At 41.4% G+C, this 27,672-nt stretch overlaps 1 protein-coding gene across 3 annotated transcripts in view; it reads left to right on the top strand.

The window, feature by feature from the left end:
- The window catches only part of MTMR12 (myotubularin related protein 12), an 88,067-nt gene that overhangs the window by 28,449 nt on the left and 31,946 nt on the right, over window positions 1–27,672 (top strand). For all 3 annotated transcript variants that reach the window (XM_008992212.5, XM_017969970.4, XM_002745084.7), the window contains exons 2-7: window positions 12,719–12,779; window positions 15,393–15,535; window positions 17,815–17,887; window positions 18,757–18,887; window positions 20,947–21,040; window positions 26,098–26,227. In XM_008992212.5, coding sequence (XP_008990460.1) covers window positions 12,719–12,779; window positions 15,393–15,535; window positions 17,815–17,887; window positions 18,757–18,887; window positions 20,947–21,040; window positions 26,098–26,227 — 632 coding nt within the window. The remainder of the gene's footprint in view (window positions 1–12,718; window positions 12,780–15,392; window positions 15,536–17,814; window positions 17,888–18,756; window positions 18,888–20,946; window positions 21,041–26,097; window positions 26,228–27,672) is intronic.

Consider the following 27,672-nt stretch of genomic DNA (forward strand, 5'->3'; position numbering starts at 1 on the left):
AAGGTTTGCTATGAAGATTAAATGAGTTAATAAATATAAATGAGTTAGTAAATAAATATAAAGCTTTTTAAACAGTAGCTGGCACTTATGGCCCAAGAGATGTTTGTTGTTTTTCTCTTCTCAACCTCAGTAAGGCCTGGCCCTGTACGTACTTTGGAAAAAGGAGCAGTAGACTTTGGCATTCACATATTGGACATTTGTGATTTCTACAGTCCACAAGTGACTCTTGGTCACAGTGTAGTAAGTTGTAATGCCACTAAGGAAGAGATTATATTTACTCATTCAGTTGTAAAAGTTAGACAGCCTTTAATCACCCGTCTAGCAAATATGCCAATGAAGACAACAGCTTATACACATTCAGCATGGTTAGCAGTAGGATGCACATATGGGAATTTTAGGGACACTCACTCTAAGATCCACATGTAGGACTCAGCACATCGAGACACAGGTGCTCCTCTGTGTGCCCTTGTTGGTATCCACCTCGCCTCTCCTTCATTCAGCTATGTTCATTCTCCTGGGATCAACAAGCAAATAATGGTATGTCTGTTTTCTTTTAATATTGAAATATATTAGCTCCTTATTTGTCAGTTCTTTGTTTTCTTTGTGGAGCTCAAAAAGCGATTGTGAAATATAGGGATGAAGAGACTACAGACATTGCCAGTGAATATTCTCCATTCTGTCCTTCCTACCCATCCAAACAGGTAACTTCTGAAACCAAATTCAAAGAAAAACTCCCAATTAAACATATTTTTGAGGGGAGGATTTCTTTATGATTCTTATTTGTATACCCTGATGTTTTGGGGTCCTCTAGGTTATTTCTCTTCTTGGGACTGGTGTTTGTTTTTATTTGAGGGGGGATGCAAGGATAGTAGTGATGATGGTATTTGTTTTTTCCTGGGTTGATTATCTGTAAGAATTGCATAGTGTATATTTCTAATTTTTTGAAGTATTAATCAGAGAAGGATTAGATACTAGTGATGATTGAGTACAGTGTGGCACCTTAAATTACGGTGCTCCAGTGCATATATGTTTCTATTCTCAATTTGTTAACACCTTTCAGCAACTTGATCTACTGTCAACAAAATTAGTAGCTGAGAAAGCGTTTTTGTGTGTGTGCATGCCGAAGCAGGCCCTTCCTCAGATGTGGTCTCTTAAGAAGGCCGTTGGTCTACTCTTTCGGTCTTGTAGAAGGTTCAAAGTGCTTTCTATTCAAAAGATAAGATACATAATGACCAGACCTAAATCATAGTGGGCTGCTAGAAGATAAATCCTATTAGTAGAAAAATGCCATTTCTTTTTCCATGGCTTCAGATATTCCTAATGTAGTTAAAGTCTTATGGAATTAGGGCCAACTAGAGTGTTGCTAATTTCAGGAATTTCTGATCCACAGTAAAAAAAGAGTTGTGAGACCTCCTGAGTAGAGTCAATTTAGTTTAATATGGATAATGGGATTGGGCGAAAAGTAGAAGTTACTGGTCTCATGTAACAGATCAGGCTGGAGTGCAGTGGAGCAATCTCAGCTCACTGCAACCTCCGCCTCCCGAGTTCAAGCTATTTTTGTGCCTCAGCCTCCTGAGTAGCTGGGATTGCAGGCACATGCCACCACAGCAGGCTAGTTTTTGTATTTTTGGTAGAGATGTGGTTTTACCATGTTGGCCAGACTGTTCTCAAACTCCTGGCCTCATGTGATCCACCCACCTCGGCCTTCCAAAGTGCTGTGATTACCAGTATGAACCACCACGCCCTGCTGACAGATTCTTGAATAATTCCTCTACTTTTTGTTTACTCATGAAAAGAAATCAAGAAGCAGCACAGGTTCTGCTTCCCCCAAGAGTTATAAAAAATTACATTACCAAGTACATAAAGTCCTCATACTAGGTAGTATTTTTTCCATTTTATACTGGAGGAAACTGAAACTGAGGCTCAGTCGGTTTAAATGACGTGAGCAAGAACATGTCTGTGGATGCCAGAGCCATATTTGGACTGTGGCCCCCAGATCTGTATTCTTTCTCTTTTTAGTATGTATACAGAGAAAAGATTGGAGAGATATGGAGAAAGACAAAAACTTAAATTATTAGTGCTATGCTGTATAAAAAATACAACTTTCTACTTTAAACATTTTTGTTTTAAGATATACATGGATACCCACCTAATATGTAGATGCAAATACATTTTTCTCCCTCAGATTTTCTATTTAGTTGAAAAAATGAGTATTAAGTGTTCATTCTAGAAAAGTAGGGCAACTTTTAGGAAATGAAATGTCTGTGTTGTGTCCTTTTAGCACTTTGGTATCAAATGCAATGGAAAGAAATTGCTTTGGACCCTTTAGGGAGGTTGCCTCTTGGAAGTTGCCCCTCCGGCTGGAGGAAATTAATATGAGAACAAGGATTTCACTTTTGATTCAAAGCTGATGATAGGAGCATTTATAAGCATTTTGACCTGTGAGAGCTTCATTGTAGCTGCACACACCCCCACCCCAGTTCTTTTTAAGATCTTTCTGGCAGGGTCTTGCCCTTTTCATGCCTCTCCTAAGGTGCCCCAGGATCATTACACATTTGAGATGATGTGTACTCTATATGTGAACTTGGTAAGAATCCAAATAATTGACTTTTCGAGAACCAGTGAAGTAAAAACCACCAGGCTAGCTCTCAGCAGGTCCTCAGGAGCGGTGGTTGACTTTAACATCCATGTGCTTTTGTCCTGTATGTCAGGGGTCTCCAACACCTAGACCACATACTGGTACTAGTCCTTGGCGGCATAGCAAAAGGTGAATGTAGGAGTAGGGGCCTCGAGCATTACCTCCTGAACTCCGTCTCCTGTCATATCAGTGGCGGCATTAGATTCTTGTAGGAGCGCGAACCCTGTTTTGAACAGCACGTGCAAGGTATCCAGGTTATACACTCCTTATGAGAATTGAACTAATGTCTAATGATCTGAGGTGGAACAGTTTCATCCCAAAATCATCCCCTGCCCCGCTGCAGGCACCCCCAGGTCCATGGAAAAATTGTCTTCTGTGAAACCAAACCCTGGCTCCAAAAAGGTTGGGAACTGCTGGTGTGTGTGACAGATCCTTGAACGTGAAGTACAGTTCTCCTAATGGAATTTTTCTCATTTGTTCTGATCAGTTTTATAGTAAGAGTTTCCTTTATAAGCAATGGATGCTACAGTGATTTTCTCTTTTACAATGGGAAACTGGAGACCTTATTTGTTAGAATTGGTACATAACAGTGAAGAATATAGGCTCTGAGTACAGTGGGGCTTGCAGCTCCTTGGTTAGTAACTTTTTTTTTTTTGAGACAGGGTCTTACTCTGTTTTCCAGGCTGGAATGCAGTGGTGCAGTCATGGCTCACTGCAGCCTTGACCTCCTGACCTCAAGTGATCATCTCACCTCAGCCCTCTGGGTACCTGGGACTTCAGGTGTGTACTACCATGCCTGAATGATTTTTTAATTGTTTGTTTTGTAGAGATGAGTCTCACTGTTTCCTAAGCCTGTCTCAAACTCCTGAGCTCAAGCAGTCCTCCCACCTCAGCCACCCAAAGTGTTAAGATTATAGGTGTGAGTTGCCACGCCCAGCCGTAACTTATTTTTAAAAATAATACCTCAAACAAGTTACTGAGCCTCTTGATGCTATTTAAGCCTCAGTCTCCTCATGTGTAAAATGTACATAATACTAGTAGAGGCACACATTGGAGATGTTTTAAGGTTAGTTCCAGACCACCACAATAAAGTGAATATAAACATAAAGTGAGAGGCTAGTCGCAGTGGTTCATGTCTGTAATCCCAGCACTTTGGGAGGCGGATCACCTGAGGTCAGAAGTTCAAAACCAGCATGGCCAACATGGCAAAACCCCATCTCTACTAAAAATATAAAAATTGTCCTGGTGTGGTGGTGCAAACCTGTAGTCTCAGCTACTTGGGAGGCTGAGGCAGGAATCACTTGAACCTGGGAGGCGGAGACTGCAGTGAGCTGAGATCACACCACTGCACTCCAGCCTGGGTGAAAAAGCAAGACTCTGTCTCAAAAAAATAAAGTGAGTCTGCCAGGCATGGTGATGCACGTCTGTAATCACAGCTACTCAGGAGGCTGAGGCAGAAGAATTACTTGAACCCGGGAGATGGAGGTTTCAGTGAGCCAAGATCACGCCACTGCACTCAGCCTGGGTGACAGAGTGAGACTCCATCTCAAAAAAAAAAAAAAGAGAAAAGTGAGTCACACATTTTTTCTTTCCCAGTGCATATGTTTTAGTGCATTAAGTGTGCAATAGCATTATATATGAAAAAATGTACAGGGCCAGGTACGGTGTCTCACACCTGTAGCACTTTGGGAGGCTGAGGTGGGTGGATCACCTAAGGTTGGGAGTTCAAGACCAGCCTGACCAACATGAAGAAACCCTGTCTCTACTAAAAATACAAAATTAGTGGGGTGCGGTGGCCTATGCCTATAATCCCAGCTACTCGGGAGGCTGAGGCAGGAGAATCGCTTGAACCTGGGAGGTGGAGATTGTGGTGAGGTGAGATCACACCATTGCACTCCAGCCTGGGCAACAAGTGTGAAACTCCGTGTCAAAAAAAAAGGTAATTACCTTAATTTAAAAGTATCTTATTGCTAAAAAGTGCTAACAGTCATCTGAGCCTTCAGGAAGTCATAATCTTTGCTAGTGGAGGATCCTGCTTTGATGTTGATGGCTGTGGACTGATCAAGGTGGTGGTTGCTGAAGGATGGAGTGGCTGTGGCAATTTCTTAAAATAAGACAGCAATGAAGTTTGCTGCATTGATTGACTCTTCCTTTCATGAAAGATTTCTCTGTAGTATATAATGATGTTTGATAGTATTTTACCTACAGTAGAACTTTTATCAAAATTGGAGTCAGTGTTCTCAAACACTGCTGCTGCTTTGTCAACCAAGTTTATATGTATTTCTGAATTCTTTGTTGTCATTTCCACAATGTTCACAGCATTTTCATCAAGAATAGATTCCATCTCAAGAAACCACTTCCTTTTTTTTTCTTCTTCTTCTTTGAGACAGGGCCTCACTCTGTTGCCCAGGCTGGAGTGCAGTGGCTCTGTCTCAGCTCACTGTAACTTCCCTGTCCCAGGCTCAAGTCATCTTCCCACCTTAGCCTCCCAAGTACCTGGGATTACAGGTGTGTGCCACCATGCCTGGCTAATTTTTTGTACTTCTCATAGAGATGGGGTTTTGCTGTGTTGCCCAAGATGGTTTTGAACTCCTGGGCTCAGATGATCTGCCCACCTTGACCTCCGACAATGCTGGGATTACAGACACAAGCCACCACACCTGGCCGGTGAGAAAGAGACCACTTTCTCTGTGCATCCATAAGAAGCAACTTTTCACCTGTTTTTTCAAGTCCTCTGGGTTATTTCTCACTTTTTCAGTGTCATGAGATTGAAGCAGTTCATGTCCATCTTCAAGCTCAACTTTTATCAGTAATTTTAGTTCTCTTGCTGTTTTCACCACATTTGCAGTTACTTCCTCTACTGATGAACCCCTCAAAGCCAATCTATGAGAGTTGGAATCAACTTCTTAACTCCTGTTAGTGTTGCTATTATGACTTCCTCTCATGAATCATGAATGTTTTTAATGACATCTAGAATAGTAAATCCTTTCCAGAAGATTTCCAGTTGACTCTGCTGAGATGCATCAGAGGAATCACTATCTATGGCAGCTATAGTCTTACAAAATCTATTTCTTAAATAGTAAGACTTGAAAATCAAGATGACTCCTTGATCATGTGTCTGCAGAATTGATGTTGGGTTAGTAGGCATGAAAACAACATAAGTCTCCTTGTACATCTTCATCAGAGTTCTTGTGCAACCAGGTGCGTTGTCAATGAGCAGTAATATTTTGACCAGTAGTATTTTGAAAGGAATTAATTTTTCTGATCAGTAGGTCTCAACAGTGGTTGTAAAATACTCAGTAAACAATGCTGTAAACAGATATTCTGTCATCCAGACTTTATTGTTTCATTTATAGAGCACAGACAGATGAGATGTAGCTTATTTTTTTGGAATGGTAAATGAGCATTGGCTTCAACAGCAAGTCACCAGCTGCATTAGCTACTAATAGTCCGTTATCCTCTGAAACTTTGAATCAGTTCATGGGCCTCCCCTTTCTAACTATAAAAGTTCTAGATGGCATCTGTCTCCAATAAAAGGCTGTTTTGTCTCCACTGAAAATCTACTGTTTACTGTAGCGACCTTTATCAATGATCTTAGCTAGATCCTCCAACTAACTTCCTGCAGCTTCTACATCAGCAGTGGCTGCTTCACCTTGCATTTTTTTGTTAATAGTTTCCTTTCGTAAACTTCATGAACCAACCTCTGCTAGCTTCAGACATTTCCTCTGGAGCTTCCTCACCTCTCTCAGCCTTCACAGAATTGAAGAGAGCTAGAGCCTTGCTATGGATTAGGCTTTAGCTTAAGGGACCACTCAAACTTTCTCCATATCAGTAGTAAGATGTTTTACTTTTTTATCTTTCATATGTTCACTGGAGTAGCACTTTTAATTTCCTTCAGGAATTTTTCCTTTGCATTCACAACTTTGCTAACTGGCACAAGAGGCCTCACTTTTGACCTGGCTTGGCTTCTAAATGCTTTCCTCACTAAGCTTAATCTTATCTAGCTTTTGATTTAAAACGAGACAAGCTATTCTTCCTTTCACCTAAACACTTAGAGGCCATTGTAGAGTTATCAGTTATCCTGATTTCAATGTTGTTGTGTTGTGTCTCAGGAAATATGGATGCCCAAGGAGAAGAGACATGGTAAGCAACTGGGTGGTGAAGCAGTCAGAACACATGTAACATTTATTGATTACATTTGCCATCCTATGTGGACATGATTCATGATGCCCCAAAAGCAATTAGCATAGTAACATTAATGATCACTGATCACGGATCATCATAACAGATATAATAATGAAAAAGTTTGAAATATTACAGTAATTGTCAAAATGTGACACAGAGATAAGAAGTCAGCATGCACTGTTGGAAAAACGGCACTGATAGCCTTGTTCCACACCAGGTTGCCACATACCTTCCATTGCGAAAAGTGCAGTATCTGTGAAGCACAATAAAGCGAGATGCAATAAAGCAACATATGCCTGTCCTAGAGTTGTGAGGATGAATAAGATTCTAATGAAGAGTACTTACCTGGCACATGGTAGCTGGCTGTCAGTCATGATTAAAAGCATGCAGTTGAGGTGGAAGACAGATTGCAGGGGGCTCTGATCACTAAGCACAACCGTAGATGCATCTGTTACTACTGCTAAGGAGCCTTTTTTACTTATGATTTTTGGCAATATTCCAAATAGGTGAATTTGCAATATGTTCCAGGCTTTGGAGGAATATCATTTGTTATTTATTTATTTATTGGCATTTGAGGCAGGGACTCACATATATTTGATGATTAGATTACCTTTTTTAGATGCTGGTATTCAGCACCAGTGTGCATCTTGTTATGTTTTTTTGACCTCTCCTTTCCCTGTCTGCAGTGCTGAAGGAAATCTGATGAATAGTAGCAGTTTTTGTAGAAAGTTGAGTGCTATTAGGAATCTTGGTGGCGTTTCTGTCATGCCCTTCCAATGTTGAAATCACCACTTGCTTCATAAAATAAGTGGCAAATATGTGGCTCCTGGATGACTTAATTGCTTTTTGAGGTTTCCCTTTTCTCTGTCAGATCAATTTTTGGTCAGCAGCCTGGGACCAACATTAAAACATACTTAACATTATTAAAGGGAAGAAGAGTCGTCAGTGCTTTTAAAATGAAAAATGTGTACTATGCTTTTGGGGCACTTGATAAAGAGGGTGTGTGGGAAAAGGTCCCAGCCACTTTTTTTCTTCTAGGAAATTCTGTAGTAGATTGGTATTCATTCCTGAAAATACAATTATATGCTCTGACCAAGTAATTTGGAATTGAGGGAGTGGGTTTACAAAAATCTTCCTTTCCAGTTTTTACTGAGGGAAAGCCACCAAGGACACTGCCTCTTTCTGGACACAGATGCTCAGACTCACTTCTATATCATACTCTTGACCCTTGCGTAGGCTCTCATGCATTGTCTCATAAAGTGGGCAATATACCTCTATTCATTCTTTTAGATGAGGACACTGAGACCAGGGAACTTGCCCATGGTCCTCCTGAAGTCTTTGTAGGCTGGAACCCACACAGGATCCTGGTTTAGTCCTGGGCTTTTTCCTGAAAGACATTTATTGGAAATGGTGAATACTATATGCTTAATTCACTCTCCTTAAAATCTTTCAGTTGCTCCCTGCACTGCCCACTGGATAAAGACCAAATTCAATATGCCACATTCCTTTAGGCCGTGACCCACCTCCAGCCATATTTCTCGCCCCTCTCATGTGACTTAACTCCATGAGTCACATCTTCTTTTCTTTCTTTTCTCTTGTCTTTCTTCTCCTTTCTGCTTGTCTACTTACTGAACTCTGGCACATTCCATATGAGCCACTTCCCTAGAAGGGCTGCTATGGATAGTCTCCCCTCTCTTCTCTCCCTCTGTTAGTCTTCCTACAGTTAGGTGCCCCTGTTTTGTGCTCTCATGTCCGTACATCAACACCTTCATTATGGCATCCATCAGGTTGCATGTTGGGATTATCTAGTCTCTCTCCTGGACTGCAAGCTACTGTTAATCCTTCAGTGCCCAGTACCTAGCACTTGGTAATAATTCATTTTAATTATATCTGTCTCTTATAAATGACCTTCTCCCTGTCCTTGTACAAACTTCAGATATCTGTAGAGGCATAGCATCTTTCACTTTAAAAAAGAATGTGTGTGTATGTATGTATATACATACAACTTAGTTTAGAAATGACAAGGCCAAGAATGATGCGGGTTTGTTGTTATTGTTGTTTTAAGTTTTTAAAGTCACTTTCTGCTTTATCCAATGTGTGTTTAGGGTGTTGGGGTGGGGTGTGTGCTGCTACACCCAGAGAAGTCATACAGGGAATGTGATGGTAGCAGCCAAGGAAAGCCATTCAGGGGGTGTTTTCATCAGCTGAATAATGGCAAAATTCTTTGAGGGCCTTAGTGTTTGGAAACCTCATACATCCTCACCCCATCTGAAACCCACACACTCGAGGCAGTAGTTCTACTTCTGGCATCTGACTCTCCTCTACCAGTCTTACCTGTGAGGTGGCGGCTGTAACATTAGTTCCTAATCCTGTGGCACTATATATATTGTACATTGATATGTTGGGTGACGTGTGGTTTCTCTGTTATTAATGCTATTGACCTAAGTCAGTGTCTTTGGTGACAATTAATAGAAACCCACTCTAGCTAATATATGCCAACAACAGAATTTTTTTTGTTGTTGTTTTTTTGGAGATTGTGTCTCACTCTGTCACCTAGGCTGAAGAGCAGTGGATTACAGGTATGCACCACCACACCTGGCTAATTTTTGTATTTTTAGTAGAGATGAGGTTTCACCATGTTGGCCAGTCTGGTCTTGAACTCCTGACCTCAAATGATCTGCTCGCCTCGACCTTCCAAAATGCTAGGATTACAGGCATGAGTCACCACACCCGGCCCCAACAATGGAATTTATTATAAAGATACAGACACAGGTGTGAATTATGGAACTGTAGCCTAAGGTGTGTTCGGGCCTCACACCTTGGGCTGGAAAGCCTGGAAAGCCATGGGAGTCCAGGCCATATCATCCTCATGTGTCTGTTTTCTGTAGAACAGCCTTCTCTTTTTCCCCATATTTGTGGCCAAATGTACAACTCTATAGTTCAGGTAGCTAGCTTCATTAGTATCTCTTAGTCCCTCCTGAAAGACATTTGTGGGAGCCAAAGGAAAAGGAGAAAGGAAATGATTAGCCCAGTTTATGTGGGGCCATTGTGCTTATTCATTTCCCTATGCAGTTGACTTGGGGGAGGTGGTATGCTCCACAGGGTTGTGGGAGCAAGCAGCAGTAGTCTGAGGAAAGGGAGTGTTGGTAGGACAGATTCCTAAACGATGTCTCCTGTATATTTTGTTTCTGGAATGTAAAGAAAGAATTTGGCCAGGCGGAATGGCTCATGGCTGTAATCCTCAAGCTTTGGGAGGCCAAGGTGAGAGGATTGCTTGAGGCCGAGACCTCATCTCTACAAAAAATTAAAGAATTTCACTAACCATTTCAAGAATTAATATAGGTAGTTTTGAATCTTATAAATTCTTTCTTCTGATGTAACATTAGGCTAGTCTTCTCCAAGTTTGCACCAGTGTTTGGGCTGAAGTCTGACTTTTAGTCAAGATGACGTTTCTAGTATTCTAACAGCCAATTGAATTTAATGAGTAGCTTTACTCTCTCCTCAGAGAAAGATGATAGAACCTGTCAAAAATAATTGTGATTGCCGGGTGCAGTGGCTCACTCCTGTAATCCCAGCACTTAGGGAGCCCAAGGCAGGTGGATCAGGAGGTCAGGAGTTTGAGACCAGCCTGACCAACATGGTGAAACCCCATCCCTACTAAAAATACAAAAATTGGCCAGGCCAAGATCACACCACTGCACTCCAGCCTAGGCAAGAGAACAAGACTCCGTCTCAAAAAAAAAAAAAAAAAAAAAAAAAATTCTGCTTTAATTTAGTTCTTTGTCAATGTTATATGAGGAAAACTCTCAGTGATAATTTTTTTGTTTTGTTTTGAGATGGAGTCTTGCTTTTGTTGCTCAGGCTGGAGTGCAATGGCGCAATCTTGGCTCACTGCAACCTCTGCCTCCGAGGTTCAAGAGATTCTCCTGCCTCAGCCTCCCGAGCAGCTGTTATTACAGATGCCTGCCACCATGCCTGGCTAATTTTTTTGTATTTTTAGTAGAGATGGAGGGTTTTGCCATGTTGGCCATGTTGGTCTCGAACTCCTGACCTCAGGTGATTTGCCTATCTCAGCCTCCTAAAGTGCTGGGATTATAGGTGTGAGACACCGTACTCAGGCAAGAATTTTAAAATTACCAAAACACTCATAGCTTTTAACATGCAGAAATAGTTCCTCTTGCTTAAGCCCAGACCAATACATCAGAATCATTTGGGGAGCTTTTTACAAAACCAGGGCATCAGCTTGCATCCCTGCACTGTAACTCTGCAGGCTTATGGGTGCCTGAGAATCTGTTTAGATAACAAGCTCCCCATGTAATCTGACCGCCTCAAATATGAGAAGCACTGCCTCAGAGGGACTTGGTTTATTGGCATCTTAGTTACCTCCAAAATACACCATGCTCAAAAATGAGTTCCCAGGAAAAGCCATAACGTTTTTCTTCAGCCTCAAGATGAGCTGTACCCATGTTTCTTTCTTCTAATGCCATATTTTAATCTGAATTAACAAATTCAGAAAACTTCCTACCCGGGGACTTCTACCATGAAAAAATTAAAATCTAATTTTATTTGTTGATAAAACTGGTTGTGTATTATAGAATTTTCCACAGTCAGAATTTGACTGATTGCATCCCCATTGTATTATTTAACGTGTTTCTCTGTCCCAGTGTTTCTGATAAATTGGCTGATTGCCATGGAAGTTCAAGCAGATGGAGGTTAGAGATTTTGGCAAGAACACTTCATGGATGGTGTGGTTCACTTCATTAGGAGGCCCGTGGTGCGCCTCTTTGTTATGTTAACAGCCATGTCTTTTTTTTTTTTTTTCTCAGACAGCCACATCTTTTTTAACAGCCATAGGTGATCATCGCTTTGGTCTATTCATTAATGTTTGTAATTAATTATCTTTGAGTATCCAATAAATACTGAGCCCCAAATCGAGGTACTTGAACATATTTTTACTGAGAAGCAGTGACCCAGAACCTGGCCTTGACTCTCCTTTACAAATGATTGTACCTCTTGGCACTGTCTTGTGGTTTTAGGTAACTTAGAATGGACAAAGAATGTTCCAGCTCTCTTTATGAGCCCTGGTGTGCTATAGATTAACTGGATCAATACTGACTTGATACATTCATGTTTTCCTATACGTATCTTTGGGCCTTATACATATGTCCATATTCTCTGAAGAACACATATCTTTTGCTTTTAACCCTTGGTCCTCACTGGAAGGAGAGGGGATCATGCTGTGGCATGTTGTCTCCTTTCTTTCTTTTTATTTTTTTGAGACAGAATCTCACTCTTACCCAGGCCGGAGTGCAGTGGCAGGATCTCGGCTCACTGCAACCTCCGCCTCTGGGATTCAAGCAATTCTCCTGCCCTAGCCTCCTGGGTAGCTGGGATTACAGGTGCTCACCACTACAGCCAGCTAATTTTTGTATTTTTAGAAGTGACAGGGTTTCGCCATGTTAGCCAGGCTGGTTTCGAACTCCTGACCTCAAGTGATCTGCCCACCTCAGCCTCCCATAGTTCTGGATTATAGGTGTGAGCCACCGTGCCGGGCCATCTCTTTTCTTTCTGATTCTGTGCTTGAGCAGCCTTGCTCTGCTGTGCAACACTTCAAGTTGTTCCTTAGATAAGGAGTGCATACCCCTCCCCCTCTGTTGGGACAGCTAGTAGTTATCAGTCCTAAATAATTAGTTTAATACATTGAATATCCATAACTTGTTGGAAAATTCTGTCTTCCTTTAGTTAAAAACGTTTTTAAAAATATCTAACTTGTAAAATAAACAAAAAGCTCCTGGGAGTATGTGATATTTTAGTGTGTATTCTGAAAGCATGGCTTAATGTTATTCACTTTAAACCCTTAAACAAAGAAAAATATCCTTTGCTCTTCTCTTTTAGGAAATTCACACAAATGAAAAGGAAGTAACAGAGAAGGAAGTAACTCTTCACTTGTTGCCAGGTAACTGTCATGTTAGCATAGTAACTCCTATGCAAGGCAAAGCCAGTGATAAATTACATCATTCCTAGCCTTGCTATATTTAAACTCCTTTGTTTTCATCCTCTCACATATAACAGTAATGAATTAGACACAAATATCAAGGTTTTTAGCTCAATAACTGCACACCTGGATCTGAGTATTACAACATCTAGAAAGAATTTTTCTCATTTCCTTTTCCCCCAAGCTGGTGAAAATAAACCTGAGATATTCTCACTGCTTTTAGGAGCATATGAGGCCTTTTTCAGGCCATTCTACATGGCCTCTTCCAGTATGCTGATCCCCAATCAGGAAAACCTCAGTTCCCTACAGACCCCTACACCCCATATTCTCTTCCCGCTGTCCAAGTCTATAACTGCCTGTGAACAGTGCAGCCACCATGGTCTCCCAAGGCAACCAGTGGTGGGTGGCCTCACCTGTTGGTCTATATCCACTTATGCATGTGAGACTGTATATTGGGGATACTGGGGTTTGCCAACCCTGGGGCTGCCTGCACTTTGCCCTGTGGTCATTGCCAAGGAGCCTGGATTGGTTGAATATTTTTGAGATAGAAGACAGTGACTTTAATTTAAGTTTTAATCATTTCTGCATTCAGGAATAGAAACTACTTGGTGGTGTTTCCTCTCCATATATGGGATATTCTGTGATCCATGTATTTAATTCTTTTCTCACTTTCTTTTTCCTAATTCCAAATAGCTTTTTTTAAAATAAGTTTTTTTAGGTACATTTTCCCAAAACAATACAGGCTTCATTCTGCCACTTCTTATTTTATTTCAGTTTATTGAGAGGATATAAATCCGGGCAAGTTTCTGACTGATCCACCTTATTTGGTAAAAGAATCCTATAACATTTCTGATGTTTTTAAATGTCAAAGGCTTTTTTTCCTATAATGATGAATTAAACCTTACGTTCTATCTCCTCTTGTTTTTCCTCTTCTTGGGGTTATAGATTTGGAAATTTTGTTTTTAGCTTAGCATTATGCATATTCTCCCCTCTCCTGAATTACTTCGCAGTTTCATCTAGGTGTAGGTGTGCAGTGGTGAGTTCACAGTTAAATTCTCTGAGCCTAGTTCCATAAACTAGACAAAGATCATTTTTAGCTCCGAACTCTCGTGATTCTAGACTGTGATCTGACATAAACCAGCTGATTACCATGGGGCAGCATGCCGTGTTTGCAGAGGGTCTCACCAGGAATGTTGTATTAGCTAGTGCATGCTAATTTCTGGTCTCTAGTACATGAGCATGGAAGGGGGCTGACCTGGTCTTGGGGAGAGCCTTACTGTTAAAAGATGTTTCACGTTGAGAATTGAAAGCACAGGGAGCCTTGCTCACATGTCTTCCATCATGGACTTAGCAGAGACACTTTTTCTGGGACTATTTTAAACCCTAAATGAGGCTCTGTCTTCATTATTTCCTTCAAACTGATCTCTTGAGAGGCTGACCTAGTGACTGAGCCATCTTCTGCTATTACCTTAGTGTTTCAGCCAGAGGTAATTAACTTTTTGAAAGATGGGGGAAAAACACCATAATATGTGTCCCTTCTGAGTGTCTGACTCTTCTTTGATTTCATATTGAAAGCTAGACTAAATAAATTTTAAGCCAAAAAGTAAATTTAAAGACCTTGAAGGAGCTGCTGAGAGGGAGATTCCAAGGAGAAGATGGTTATCTGTTGCATGAGAAGAAAAATCCTTCGGGTTTTTTTGTTGTTGCAAAACATTTATACTTAGTTTTTCATTTCTGCCATAGTCTTCTGTTTTTCATGCCCCCGTGAGCTCCTCTGCTTCCAGAAGGCAAAGAATACTTACCTGTTCCCCAATCCTCATCTTTTTGACTGCAAGGAAGGATACTTTCTGTCTCCAGGGGCTGCAGCTTCTCACGTGGGCTGGGTGCTGCAGATCGAGCAGGAGAGGTGATGCATTGAACGGAAATACACTTAACTAAGAATGAGAGGAAACACGCTTTTCCCCTACAAACCTCTGACCTCTGTTTTCCTCCCAGTGTGGAGCCAGAACAAGAGTGGTCATGCTGTGGAAGGCTACAGTACTTCTTGGATCTGTGGAAGCTGCCTGGAAGCCCCATGACCAGGGAGATACCACCACTCTCTCTCTCAGCACTTCCAGTATTAGAAACTGCCCCCTCTCACAGGAAAGTGGGCTTGAGATCCGCATCTTTTAGGGCAGACTGGGGCAAGCCCATCTATGTTCACTTAGGGAATTGCTTCTATGGAACATCTGCTTGGGTCAAAGTAATGAAAACACTAAGATCTCTGCATGAAAGTACAGCTCAGATCATTAGTATCTATTTGGAAATTTCCATTATTCCCAGTGAGAAGATAGAGGATTGTCCTGCATGGAGGTGTATCTGAGCCATTTGAGTTTCACTTCTTGGTGGTTCCCACTCTGCTTCATCTTTTCTCCTACGTTTTTGCAGCTCCTGCCATGCTGAAAAGTGTGAAGTTCTGAAGCCCTGAGTTATACTGTGTTTGTCCTTATGTAAATAGGACTGGAAAGCCTTTAGGGTTTGCATATTGTGTGTTCCCTGAGAACTCTAAGGAAGACTTCTTTTTGTTTCCAACAGGTGAACAGGTGCTTTGTGAAGCCAGCACAGTACTGAAGTATGTCCAGGAAGATTCCAGTCAGCATGGGGTCTATGGGAGGCTTGTCTGCACAGATTTCAAGATTGCCTTCTTGGGCGATGACGAATCTGCATTGGATAATGATGTATGTATGGGCTGCATTTGGCAGAGTTTTCAGGGAATAGTGCACTTGTGATTCCATTGTCTTTTTTCCCCCCAGTTTCTCAATTACTCTACCCCCCAACACACATAAACACAAAGGACAGAAATCCTGTATGTACGAGCTACATTTGGTGAAGTTTGAGGAGAATAGTACAGTTGTGGCTCTGGTGTCTTTTTTCCCCCAGCTACTCTGTTACTCCTCTTCCCACCATCCCCACCCTCCCCACTACCCCACATAAATACACACAAAAGACAGAGTCCTTCTCATCACTGGCCTACTCTCCGTCCTTCAGGATCTCCTTTCAGTGGCAGGACCATTTAGAAATTTCTCACCTGTGCCTTGTGTCATACTGGCTTGTTTTGACCTCGTGTTGACACTGTCAACTTTTAATTTTCTTCTGTGTTTTAGTGCTATATATATATACACACACACACACACACACACACACACACACAAATATATATATATATACAAATATATATATATGTATATATTTGGAAGATGTTATTCCAGTGAGTGAGATATATACATATATCTATATAGATATTCAGTTCTTCCTGAAGCTGACTTCAGGTTGCTCTGTCAATCCCCTATATATATATATCTCACTCACTGGAATAACATCTTCCAAATATACTAGTTCCCCATGTTTTCTCTATACTAAACTCTTCCTTTAACCCAGGAACTGAGTTCAATAATGAAACTGATGGTGAATGCAGCCTTTGAATTTGGGTTTACTATGTTTTTGTTCTGTTTTTAATTATTAATTTTTTTTAGACAGGTTCTCACTCTGTCACCCAGGTTGGAGTGCAGTAGCATATTCGTGGCTCCAGTAATCTTCCCACTTAAGCCTCCCAAGTAGCTAGGACCGTAGGTGTGTGCCATTGTGCCTGGCTAATTTTGTTATTTTTAGAGAGGCAGGGTTTTGCCACGTTGCCCATGCTGGTCTCAAAGTCCTGAGCTTAAGAAATCCACCTGCCTTGGTCTCCCAAAGTGCTGGGATTACAGGCATAAGCCACCTCACCCAGCCCACCTTATGTTTAATCTGAAACTAGTAGCAGTATCCTTGTGCAATTTGTTCCTACTCATGAAGAATGAACAATCAAGTAAGGAGAGAACTGCCCATACCACTAGGAGAGCACCATATGTTAGTGGAAACCCAGCCAAGGCACTTTCTGGCCCCAGTGTGCCAACCGTCCCAGACCACCCTTGCTTTTTAAATAGCACCAGTTCTGTGTCTTCCATCTGGCCTTGGGCTTGGTCCATAGTCCTGTACAAAGAGAGCATGCACCAGAAACTTGAATCTCTTGTTCTTCCTGAAGCTGACTTCAGGTTGCTCTGTCAATCCCCTATTCACATTTGTGTGGAGAAATGTTAACCTTACATCACATTCCCACACTTCTCAAAGTGATTGTGTGTGGCATGGTGGGTTCGCCTAGGAGGAGCTCAGAAATGGCATGTTCTGGGCCAGGTGTGGTAGTTCTTGCTTGTAATCCCAGCACTTTGGGAGGCTGAGGCTGGTGGATTGCTTGAGCTCAGGAGTTTGAGACCAGCCTGGACAACATGGTGAAATCATGTGTCTACAAAAAAAAACACAAAAATTAGCCAGGTGTGGTGACGTGTGCCTGTAGTCTCAGCTACTTAGGAGGCTGAGGTACAAAGTTGGCTTGAGCCTGAGAGGTGGAAGTTGCAGTGAGCCAAGATCACCCTACTGCTCTCTAGCCTAGCTTGAGTGACAGAACTAAACCCTCTCTCAAAATGATCTGGAGCTTTTCTCACATACATCATTATCCCTTTTTTAGGGATGTCACTGCATTTTCCCATTTTTCTTTCTTTCTTTTTTTTTCTTTTGAGACAGAGTCTCACTCTGTTGCCCAGGCTGGAGTGCAGTGGCACGATCTCTGCTCACTGCAACCTCCGCCTCCCATGTTGAAGCAATTTTCCTGCCTCAGCTTCCCAAGTATCTGGGACTACAGGTGCCTGCCGCCACATCTGTCTCTACTAAAAAATCTTTTTTTTTTTTTTTTTTTTTTGTATTTTTTAGTAGAGACAGGGTTTCACTGTGTTAGCCAGATGGTCTCGCTCTCCCAACCCCGTGATCCGCCCATCTTGGCCTCCCAAAGTGCTGGGATTACAGGTGTGAGCCACCACACCCGGCCCCCTATTTTTCTTAATATCCAAGTAGAGAATGGTGATTACTCTGCCTGTAAATGTCGTCAGTGCACAGAGAAGTCACAGTTGTTTCCTTTTGAATTTTCTAGGAAACTCAATTTAAGAATAAGGTTATAGGAGAAAATGACATTACACTCCACTGTGTTGATCAGATTTATGGAGGTAAGTATCTGTTTTTCCTTGGGATGTTGACAACCTTTGAGAGTCTAGCTGATACTGATAATATTTTTGTTACCATTTATAATTTTCTAAAATTTTTTACATACATCATCTTGTTTAAATCTGTTTTATAGATGCTAAAATTGAGATGTAAAGTGGTTTATATGGGGTCACTTATCTAGAGTAGCTTAGACTTGAACTTGGAACCTGTTCTAATACACAATGCCATTATATGCTAGATGTTGATGAGACTTTTTGACATCAGAGTTCGCTGTGTAGGTTTTACTTTATAGGCTGCTCTGATAAAAAGATCTGTTGTATTGCATTAGGATGTCTTTTCTGCTGACTAAACAAGCCTCTCTTGCCAAGCCTCTCTCTGTTCCACTTCTCTATTTTTGCATTTGGGCATCTTCAGAAATAGTTCAGTGATCATTTATAATGTTCTCAAGACTACAAGGTGTTGAGTGAGTCCAAATTCTGGGACAGTGAGGGGGTATCAGGAGGGGTCCTAGCTGTAAACCCAGGAGTTGACTATCATGAAAGCATGTATCTAGTCATTTCTCTTTCATCTTTTGTAAGCTCAGCTTTCAGAGTGGGTTTTCTTTAGGCCACTGGATTCAGTTCTGCCAACAGTGGCCAGTCTGTTTGTTCTTGTGCTTACTCCAGAGGAGTGAAGAATCTTGACTGCTCTCAGAGAACCAGAGCCCCTACTGAAGAGATTGGGCTTCCTTTGACAGTCACTTAAAAGACAGGCAGGACCTTTCCTCTCATTGGGAAGTATCCCTAGAAATTGAGCATCTACTTTGTTTCTTTAGCATTCACTTATTGCTGTGTAACAGAATTTCCCTTCTGATTTCATTGCTGATCTATAGTGTTTGATGAGAAAAAGAAAACTCTCTTTGGACAGCTGAAGAAATACCCTGAGAAGCTCATCATCCACTGCAAGGACCTTCGAGTGTTCCAGTTTTGTTTGAGGTACACAAAGGAAGAGGAAGTCAAAAGGGTAACTAGTTGCATGTGTTTTTAGGTTTTATTTCCCATCAGGTTTTCCCCACTAGCTCTGGTTTTTGCTTATGTTGCATGAAGGTTGAGGGGAGGCTTTCACTCTGTGAACTTGAAATTGGTTGTAATCCCATATTCTTTGATTAGAATGTGAGAGGTAATTTGATAAAATATGCCTGTGTATCATCTTGGCACATGCTACCTTTAATACTTCAGTTCATAACGTTTTTATTCCTGGAGCCACTAGATGGAGGGGGTAAACCAGGTCAGGAAGCAGTAGAGGAAAATGAAGGAAGGATGAGGCAGCTAAAAGTTTATCCCTATTCTCCCACCTCTGACAGCCTTTCCGAAAGACAGCAGTGATGGAGAATTCCAACTCCTATGAGTAAATGAGTTTATCTCTGGGAGGTAGTGGTTGTGCGTGGAAAAGAGGAAGTAACAGGTCAGATGAGCAAAGCTAAATCATCAGATGTGCTTTTGGAGACTAAATAAACTTAATCTCCTGGTTGCCACATCAAGTTGAGATATGCAACTGAGTAAACTCAGAAAGTGGTTGTATCAGTTTGATGTTTGTTGTAATTTCCAAGATTTTTTTTTTTTTTTTGAGACCAAGTCTCGCTCTGTCACCCAGGCTGAAGTGCAGTGGTATCCAAGATTTCTCTTATTAAGATACTGATCTCAGACTTTTCCCTCTGCTGGTAAATACATCAGGGGTGATCTAGCAGGAGGCCTATTCATGTATATTCTCTTGATTACAGTGAGTTTGCACACTTAGCAGTAACTCCTTAATTTTCTTTAAGATAGTGTGGTAGTTCAGTTAGAATAATAAACATGACTTGTATTATCGATTTTGGGCAAGAAAAGAATAGTATAGTTATAGAAAATTTCCTGAGAAGGCAGAAACTTCAATTTGAACAATGGTTTTAGTCACTTAATCAAATATACTTTTGTTTGACACAGTAGACAAACAGAAAGCATGATAGATTGATTTATTTCCCTGATCTTCTATAAGAAGGTCCTGAAGGCCTCAACAATGGATCAGAACAGCTGTGTCTCGGTTATCATCTGATATCAGCTGTAAGTCTTTATCATGTCAGAGTTTTGTACTATCTGACTTAATATGGCACTTACATTTTTTTGGCACTTTGTTTTTGAGAAATTAGACTATGTTTTAAAATTTTCCCCAGAAACTCAGAGTTCTTAGAAAACCTAACAGATTGGGCTGGGCACAGTGGCTCATGCCTGTAGTCCAAACACTTTAAGAGGCCGAGGTGGGTGGATCACCTGAGGTCAGGAGTTGAAGACCAGCTTGACCAACATGGAGAAACCCTGTCTCTACTAAAAATACAAAAAATTAACTGGACATGGTGGCACATGCCTGTAATCCCAGCTACTTGGGAAGCTGAGGTAGGAGAATTGCTTGAACCTGGGAGGCAAAGGTTGTAGTGAACCAAGATCTTGCCATTGCACTTCAGTGTGGGCAACAAGAGCAAAACTCCGTCTTAAAAAAAAAAATGGGCCGGGTACAGTGGCTTATACCTGTAATTTCAGCACTTTGGGAGGCTGAGGCAGACAGATCACTTGAGGTCAGTAGTTCGAGACCAGCCTGGCCAATATGGCAAAACCCTGTCTCTACTAAAAATACAAAGATTAGTCAGGCGTGATGGTGCATGCCTGTAATCCCAGGTATTCTAGAGGCTGAAGTAGGAAAATCTCTTGAACCCATGAGGCGGAGGTTGCAGCGAGGCAAGATTGTGCCACTGTACTCCAGCCTGGGCAACAGAGCAAGTCTGTGTCTCAGAAAAAATAAACAAGTAAATAAATAAAATTAGTAAAATTTTCTTTTAAAAGAAAGAAAACCTGACAAAATGATTAGCATCCTGTTGATTTGGCATTATTCCAAAAGCTAACATCATAGATACAGATCTCAAATGAGAATTAATATGTTGTCCATTGAAACCCCTTTGGCATGACTGAGAACCACAATACCTTGACTCTTGTCTCTCTTTGTGTTTATCTGTCAAAAGCATAACTATATCCATTGGTCAATTCTTTTTTAGATTGTCAGTGGCATAATTCATCATACCCAGGCTCCTAAACTGCTTAAACGATTGTTTCTGTTTTCCTATGCGACTGCTGCACAAAACAATACAGGTAAGTGTTGTCTTCTGGGTTTTAATTTGGTAAGCAGAAGCCTTCCAATTCCCATCTGAAACCAGTGGGGCAAAACACATCCATGGGCTCTTTTTTTTTTCCCTGTCTCTACCAATTGGTCACCCCTTGCTTGAGTGATTCATTCAGTATCTACATTTTCTTTTTCCTGTGATCTTTTTTTTTTTTTAAGGTAGAGTCTCACTTTGTAGCCCAGGCTGGAATGCAATAGCACGATCTCAGCTCACTGCAACGTCCGCCTCCCAGTTCAGTCAATTCTTATGCCTTATCCTCCCAAGTAGCTGGGATTACAGGTGCCCATCACCGTGCCCAACTAATTTTTGTATTTTTAGTAGAGACGGGGTTTCTCCATGTTGGCCAGGCAGGTTTCAAACTCGACCTCAAAGTGATCTGCCTACCTCCCAAAGTGTTGGGATTACAGGCATGAGCCACTGGGCCAGGCCTCCTGTGATCTTTGTTTACCTTCTTTTAGTTTTGTTTGCTTGCTTTTTGCAAGGCATTGTTTGATCGGTTGCATCTTATGAAAGAAGATAAAGGCCAGATGCGGTGGCTTGTGCTTATAATCTCAGTACTTTGGGAGGCCGAGGTGGGCAGATCATGAGGCCAGGAGATTGAGACCATCCTGGTCAACATGGTGAAACCCCGTCTCAACTAAAAATACAAAAAGTAGCTAGGTGTGGTGGTGCCTGCTTGTAATCCCAGCTATTTCAGAGGTTGAGGCAGGAGAATTGCTTGAACCCTGGAGGTGGAGGTTAGAGTGAGCCAAGATCACACCACTGCACAACAGCCTGGCGACAAAGCAAGAGTCTAGCTCAAAAAAAAGAAAGAAAGATAAGATCAATATATTTTAACTAGGAATATGAGACTATAGGGAAACAAAATGGAGAAAAGTTTAAAATAACCATGTTTGTCCCTGGGTTTTTTTCCACTTAAATATACTTGATTTAATGTCATAAGATCATAGAGAATTTCTTGCATTCTAGAAAGTTTTTAAACAACCAGAACATGCTTTATAGAAAATATTTTAGGGGAAAAGGGACAGTTATACATAAGAAAAGCACATCCAACAGCTAATTTAGTATGATAAAACTTGAAGTTCTAAATGTTTTTCATTCAGTTTGCTGAAAAAGAGCAATCTTTTAAGAACAAAACTCTGGTCATCTGAATTAGCCATTCACAATGCCTAGCATTGGACCTTTCTTCACAGATATCTGTTTATCTTCTCGTTCTTTTGCCTCAGTCTTTTCACTTGTTCTGTCCATTATTATTTTTTAATTTTTTTCTGAAATGGAGTCTCATTCTGTCGTCCAGGCTGGAGTGCATTGGCATGATCTCAGCTCACTGCAACCTTCACCTTCCAGGTTCAAGCAATTCTTCTGCCTCAGCCTCCTGAGGAGCTGGGATTACAGGTTTGTACCACCATGCCCAGCTAATTTTTGTGTTTTTAGTAGAGATGGGGTTTCACCATGTTGGCCAAACTGGTCTTGAACTCCTGGCCTCAGGTGATCCACCTACCTCAGCCTCCCAAAGTGATGGGATTACAGGCTGGAGGGCCCATCCATTATTCTTTTATTTTTTCTTCAAGAAAGAGTCTTGCTCTGTTGCCCAGGCTGGAGTGCAGTGGTACAAATCTCAGCTCACTGCAACCTCCACATCCCAGGTTCAAGCAATTCTCCTGCCTCAGCCTCCTGAGTAGCCGGGATTACAGGTGTGCGCCACTATGCCCAGCTAATTTTTTTCTATTTTTAGTAGAGACAGGGTTTCACCATGTTGGCCAGGCTGGTCTCGAACTCCTGACCTTGTGATCCACCCGCCTTGGCCTCCCAAAGTGTTGGGATTACAGGCGTAAGCCACCTTGCCCATCCCCGTCCATTACTCTTAATATGAAGTTTATGTTTAGTGATCCTGAGTCCTATGTACTTTTTGTCAGAGAAGTGGCAGTTTCTTTTTTTTTTTTTTTTTTTTTGAGATGGAGTCTCACTCTGTCGCCCAGGCTAGAGTGCAGTAGCGGGATCTCAGCTCTGCAACCTCTGCCTCCTGGGTTCAAGCAATTCTCCTGCCTCAGCCTCCCTAGTAGGTAGGATTACGGGTGCATGCCACCACACCCAGCTAATTTTTGTATTTTTAGTAGAGACAGGGTTTCACCATGTTGGCCAGTCTCGTCTGGAACTCCCGATCTCAAGTGATCTGCCTGCCTTGGCCTCCCAAAGTGCTGGGATTACAGGCATGAGCCACCACGCCCAGCCTGGCAGTTTCTTTTAAAAGCACACAAGGCTTTGTCATAAGGCTTTCTGGAGGGAAGAGTTACTTTGTCCCTGTCCATTCCTTTAGTAAACATGTATTGGTTGCTTGCTGTGAGCCAGGCTCTGTGGAGATATGGAGATAAACAGAACTAAATCCCTGCCCTCAAGAAGCGTAAAGTTACATAGGAGAGGAAGCTGAGTAATGTGTCCTCTGATGGAGGCACCCACCCTCTGGGAGAGGGTAGACTATCAGAGGGAGAAGGCTGAGTCTTAGCAGATAGTGGAGCATCTAGTCGGTTTAGAGGAGTATTTTAGTCAGAGGGATTGGCGTGTACAGAGATGCAGCTATCTCAGAGACCATGCTGCATTTTGGGAGCTATGGTCATTTCTTAGAAAAGGTAATTGGTGTCTATTTGACCCGTGTTCAAATCCTGGCCACACTGCTTTCTAGCTGTGTGATCCTGGAGATGACACTTAACTTGATACCTCTGTTTTCTTCTTTTAAAAACAGCAGCATTAAGTCTTGTGACGGTTATGAATTATTAATGGATGGCACATAAGGTGCAGTCATTAATTGGGAGTGGAGAGTAAAACTGCATATTATTGAGGACAGATTATGCTCAGAGAATCACACTGACATACAATACACTTCCCAGTAATATGAGGTTGAACATAACATTTGTTCCTTTAATTCATTGTTTGTCTTTGTGAATGGCAGATTTTTACTGTAGCTATGTATACAAGTGCTGATTAACTGGGTGCTGACTTAGAGCTTGTGGCAATATGAGATAGACAAATATGACTCGTTGATTACTATAATTTATATAAACATTTATTGAGTGCCCATTTGCAAAATTGTATTCTGTTTTCAGGAATTCTGTCGTTTCCTTGTATTCCGATTTTTGTTCTGTACCCAACATAGGACACTTTCTCAGCCTGCCAACAAATGTGGATCAGCCTGCCAAAACCCTTACCTTGATTGACTTTGGTAGTTTCATTACCTTCTGGTGGCTTTTTGTACCAGAGGCCCAGGATATGTATTAATAGCATCTTTTATTCTAATTTAATTCCACTCTTTTACTTTCTTCAAGCCCCCATTTTCTTTGAGAAGTAAAGATTATAACTCATAGATGCTAATAGATCAATTAGCTTTGTCATTGAGTAGGGGTTTGTAGAGGTGGGTGCTTTGCAATTTGAATACCTTTAATTATTCCCTTATAGTTCATACATGTGTTTTGGTTAGAAGGTCCTAAATGCTTATGATATGGCATTTTAGGGAAGGACTTTCTTGTATTGCCAAGAAGATGGCCTACTATGGTGAATGGGAATGTTGTTACTACTTATATTCATGGAAATTTTTTTTTCTTTTTTTTAGTGGGGTTTGGAGGGGCAGGATTAGAACTTTATATAAATTTCTTTTATAGTTTCCTGGGTTTGTATCCCAGTTCTGTCATTGCCTAGCTTTGTAACATAGGCAAGTTACTTGACCTTTCTGTGATATATCTGTTAAATAGAGGAAATGATCTGACCTATCGTATTAGCTATTTTATAGGGTTGTGAGGATTGAGTTAACAAAATGTAATATGCTCAGAACAGTACCAAGTACCTAGTAAGTGTTGTATAAGCACTGACTATTATCATCATCATTATTCTTATTATTGCTATAATCTGGTTTTATTAAAAGGAGTAGCTGGGGTAGTTTTAGTAAACATTTTGTTTTTCCCAGAAGGTTTGGTTTTTTAGCTGTGCAAAGACGTGAACTATTTGTGATAGAATTTGTGTAAATACCCAAGATTATTTTGGTACATGTGTAAATACCCAGCAAGCAGTGCTGTGGCTTGGGAGAAGATCAGGGACACATCTGTGAGGCTGCAAGAGCAGTGCTCCTGGGCATTTTGTCCTAGCAGGTAGTGGCAGGACTGGGTTGGGGATAGAAGTACGTACCCATCACCATAATTCAGCCCTTGGCTAGCAGGCTCTGATCCTCACCATGGCTGTTGGATCTGTTTATGGCCTTCAGGAACCAGTTGTCACACTAGACAAATCCTCTTAGAAGCAGTGCATCTTCAAACTGAAGGAGGATTTACAGTGAAGATCCTGAAATGTTATTCAAATTAGTTGGCTGTTTTATGCACACATTGGCAGGGCTAAAAATATTTCATCACTTTAGCATTTGTGCCAAGCCTGTCTTTTAGTGTTTCACATGATCTTTTTGTGTTATATAAATTATCTCATGGCCAGATGACTAAAAATGGAGCTATAAGTTACTTTTCCGAGGAATCGAACTCTGTTCTTATAAAAAAACAGAGCGGGCCAGGTGCGATGGCTCACATCCTGTAATCCCAGCACTTTGGGAGGCTGAGGCAAGTAGATCACTTGAGGTCAGGAGTTTGAGACCAACCTGGCCAACATGGTGAAACCCCATCTCTACTGAAAATACAAAAAAGCCATATGTGGTGGCACATGCCTGTAGTCCCAGCTACTCAGGAGGCTAAGGCAGGAGAATCTCTTCAACCTGGGAGGCAGAGATTGCAGGGAGCCAAGATGATGCCACTGCACTCCGGCCTGGGCAACAGAGTGAGACTCTGTTTTAAAAAAAAAAAAGGATAGAGCTTCAGTCATAATATTGGATTAATGACAAAAAGTGGAACAAGGTTAGGATTAAGCAGTTAATTAATTCTGCTTGGATAAAAATGGGCTTAGTGGAGGAAACAGCCTAAGGAGGGACTTTCACATAATGAAAATACCAGTGCTTCATGAAAAGATTTTATTGTCTTTTGCATTTTGTTCTCTTAGTCACTGATCCCAAGAACCATACTGTAATGTTTGACACACTTAAAGACTGGTGTTGGGAACTGGAACGGACCAAAGGCAACATGAAGTACAAAGCAGTGAGTGTCAACGAAGGCTATGAAGTCTGTGAGAGGTAAGCTTTCCATGCTGGGCATGTGCCGTACCGTTCACCCATCGGAAGTGTACAGTGTTTTTCATAGGGTTGTGCAGTCATCACCATAGTCAATTTCGAACATTTTCCTCATCCCAGAAGGAAATTCCATACCTATTGGCTGTCACTCCCCATTTTCCCCGAATACCTCTCTGTTCCTCCCAGCCCTAGACAGCCACCAATCTACTTTCTGTCTCTATAGTTGTGTCTGTTGTGAACATTTAATATAAATGGAATCATATAATATGTGATCTTTTATGACTTGCTTCTTTCACTTAGCATGATGTCTTCAAAGTACATTTATTTTGCAGCTGTATCAGAATTTCATTATTTGTTATTACCAAGGTAATATTCCATAATGCGGATATAGCACATTTGATTTATCCATCTATTAGTTAATGGACAGTTGGGTTATTTTCACTTTTTGGCTCTTTGAATAATGTTTTTTCGTTTTTTGTTTTTGTTTTCGTTTGAGACAGGGTCTCACTCTGACACCCATGCTGCACCCTGCTGTAGTGCTGTGGAGCCATCTCAGCTCACTGCAACCTCCACCTTGGCTCAAGTGATTCTCCCGCCTCAGCCTCTTGAGTAACTGGGACTATAGGCATGCGCCACCATACCTGCCTAATTTTTCTACTTTTTGTAGAGATGGGATTACCATCTCTACAAAAGTTCAAAGTCAGCCTAGGGTTGCCCTTAAAATGAGTTCTTATGTACTTATTTGTTTATTCATTTTAAGGGTCTTTCTCTGTCCCCCAGGCTGAAGTGCAGTGGCATGATCACAGCTCACTGCAGCCTCCACTGGGATCAAGTGATCCTTGAGCTTCAGCCTCCCGAGTATCTGTGACTACAGGTGTGCACTACCACACCTGGCTAATTTTTGTATTTTTTGCAGAGACTGGGATCTTGCTATGTTGCCCAGGCCAGTCTCAAACTCATGGACTCAAACCATCCTCCCACCTCAGGCTCCCAAAGTGCTGGGATTACAGGCATCAGCCACTGTGCCTGGCCATACTAGGTTTTTAAAAAAATTCCTAAAGTGTCTCTTAAATATTCAAAAATGAATTTGTATCTTTTAATTGTTATTGCATTATTGTATCTATCAGTGAAAACTTTAAAAAGCAATATTTTATTCCCTCTTTCATTGACTTGCTTGTTTCACTTAGCATGATTCATTGAACAAAAATTTTTGAGTTTATTCATTGAACAAAAATTTTTGAGTTCCTACCATGTGCATGGCAGTGTTCTAGCTATTAGAGATGGCAGCAGTCAACAGAGTACCTAAAAACCTCTGCCCTCCTGGAGCTTTCATTCTGGAGGGAGGAAGATGATGGTAGAATAAAGAAGTAAATTATAACATGTTAAAAGTAAGTGCTCTAGAGAAAAACGGATCCAGCACAGGGAGTGCTAGAGGTGATGGTGGGGGG

Source organism: Callithrix jacchus, chromosome 2 (genome assembly GCF_049354715.1).
Source record: "Callithrix jacchus isolate 240 chromosome 2, calJac240_pri, whole genome shotgun sequence".
Classification (NCBI taxonomy): domain Eukaryota; kingdom Metazoa; phylum Chordata; class Mammalia; order Primates; family Cebidae; genus Callithrix; species Callithrix jacchus.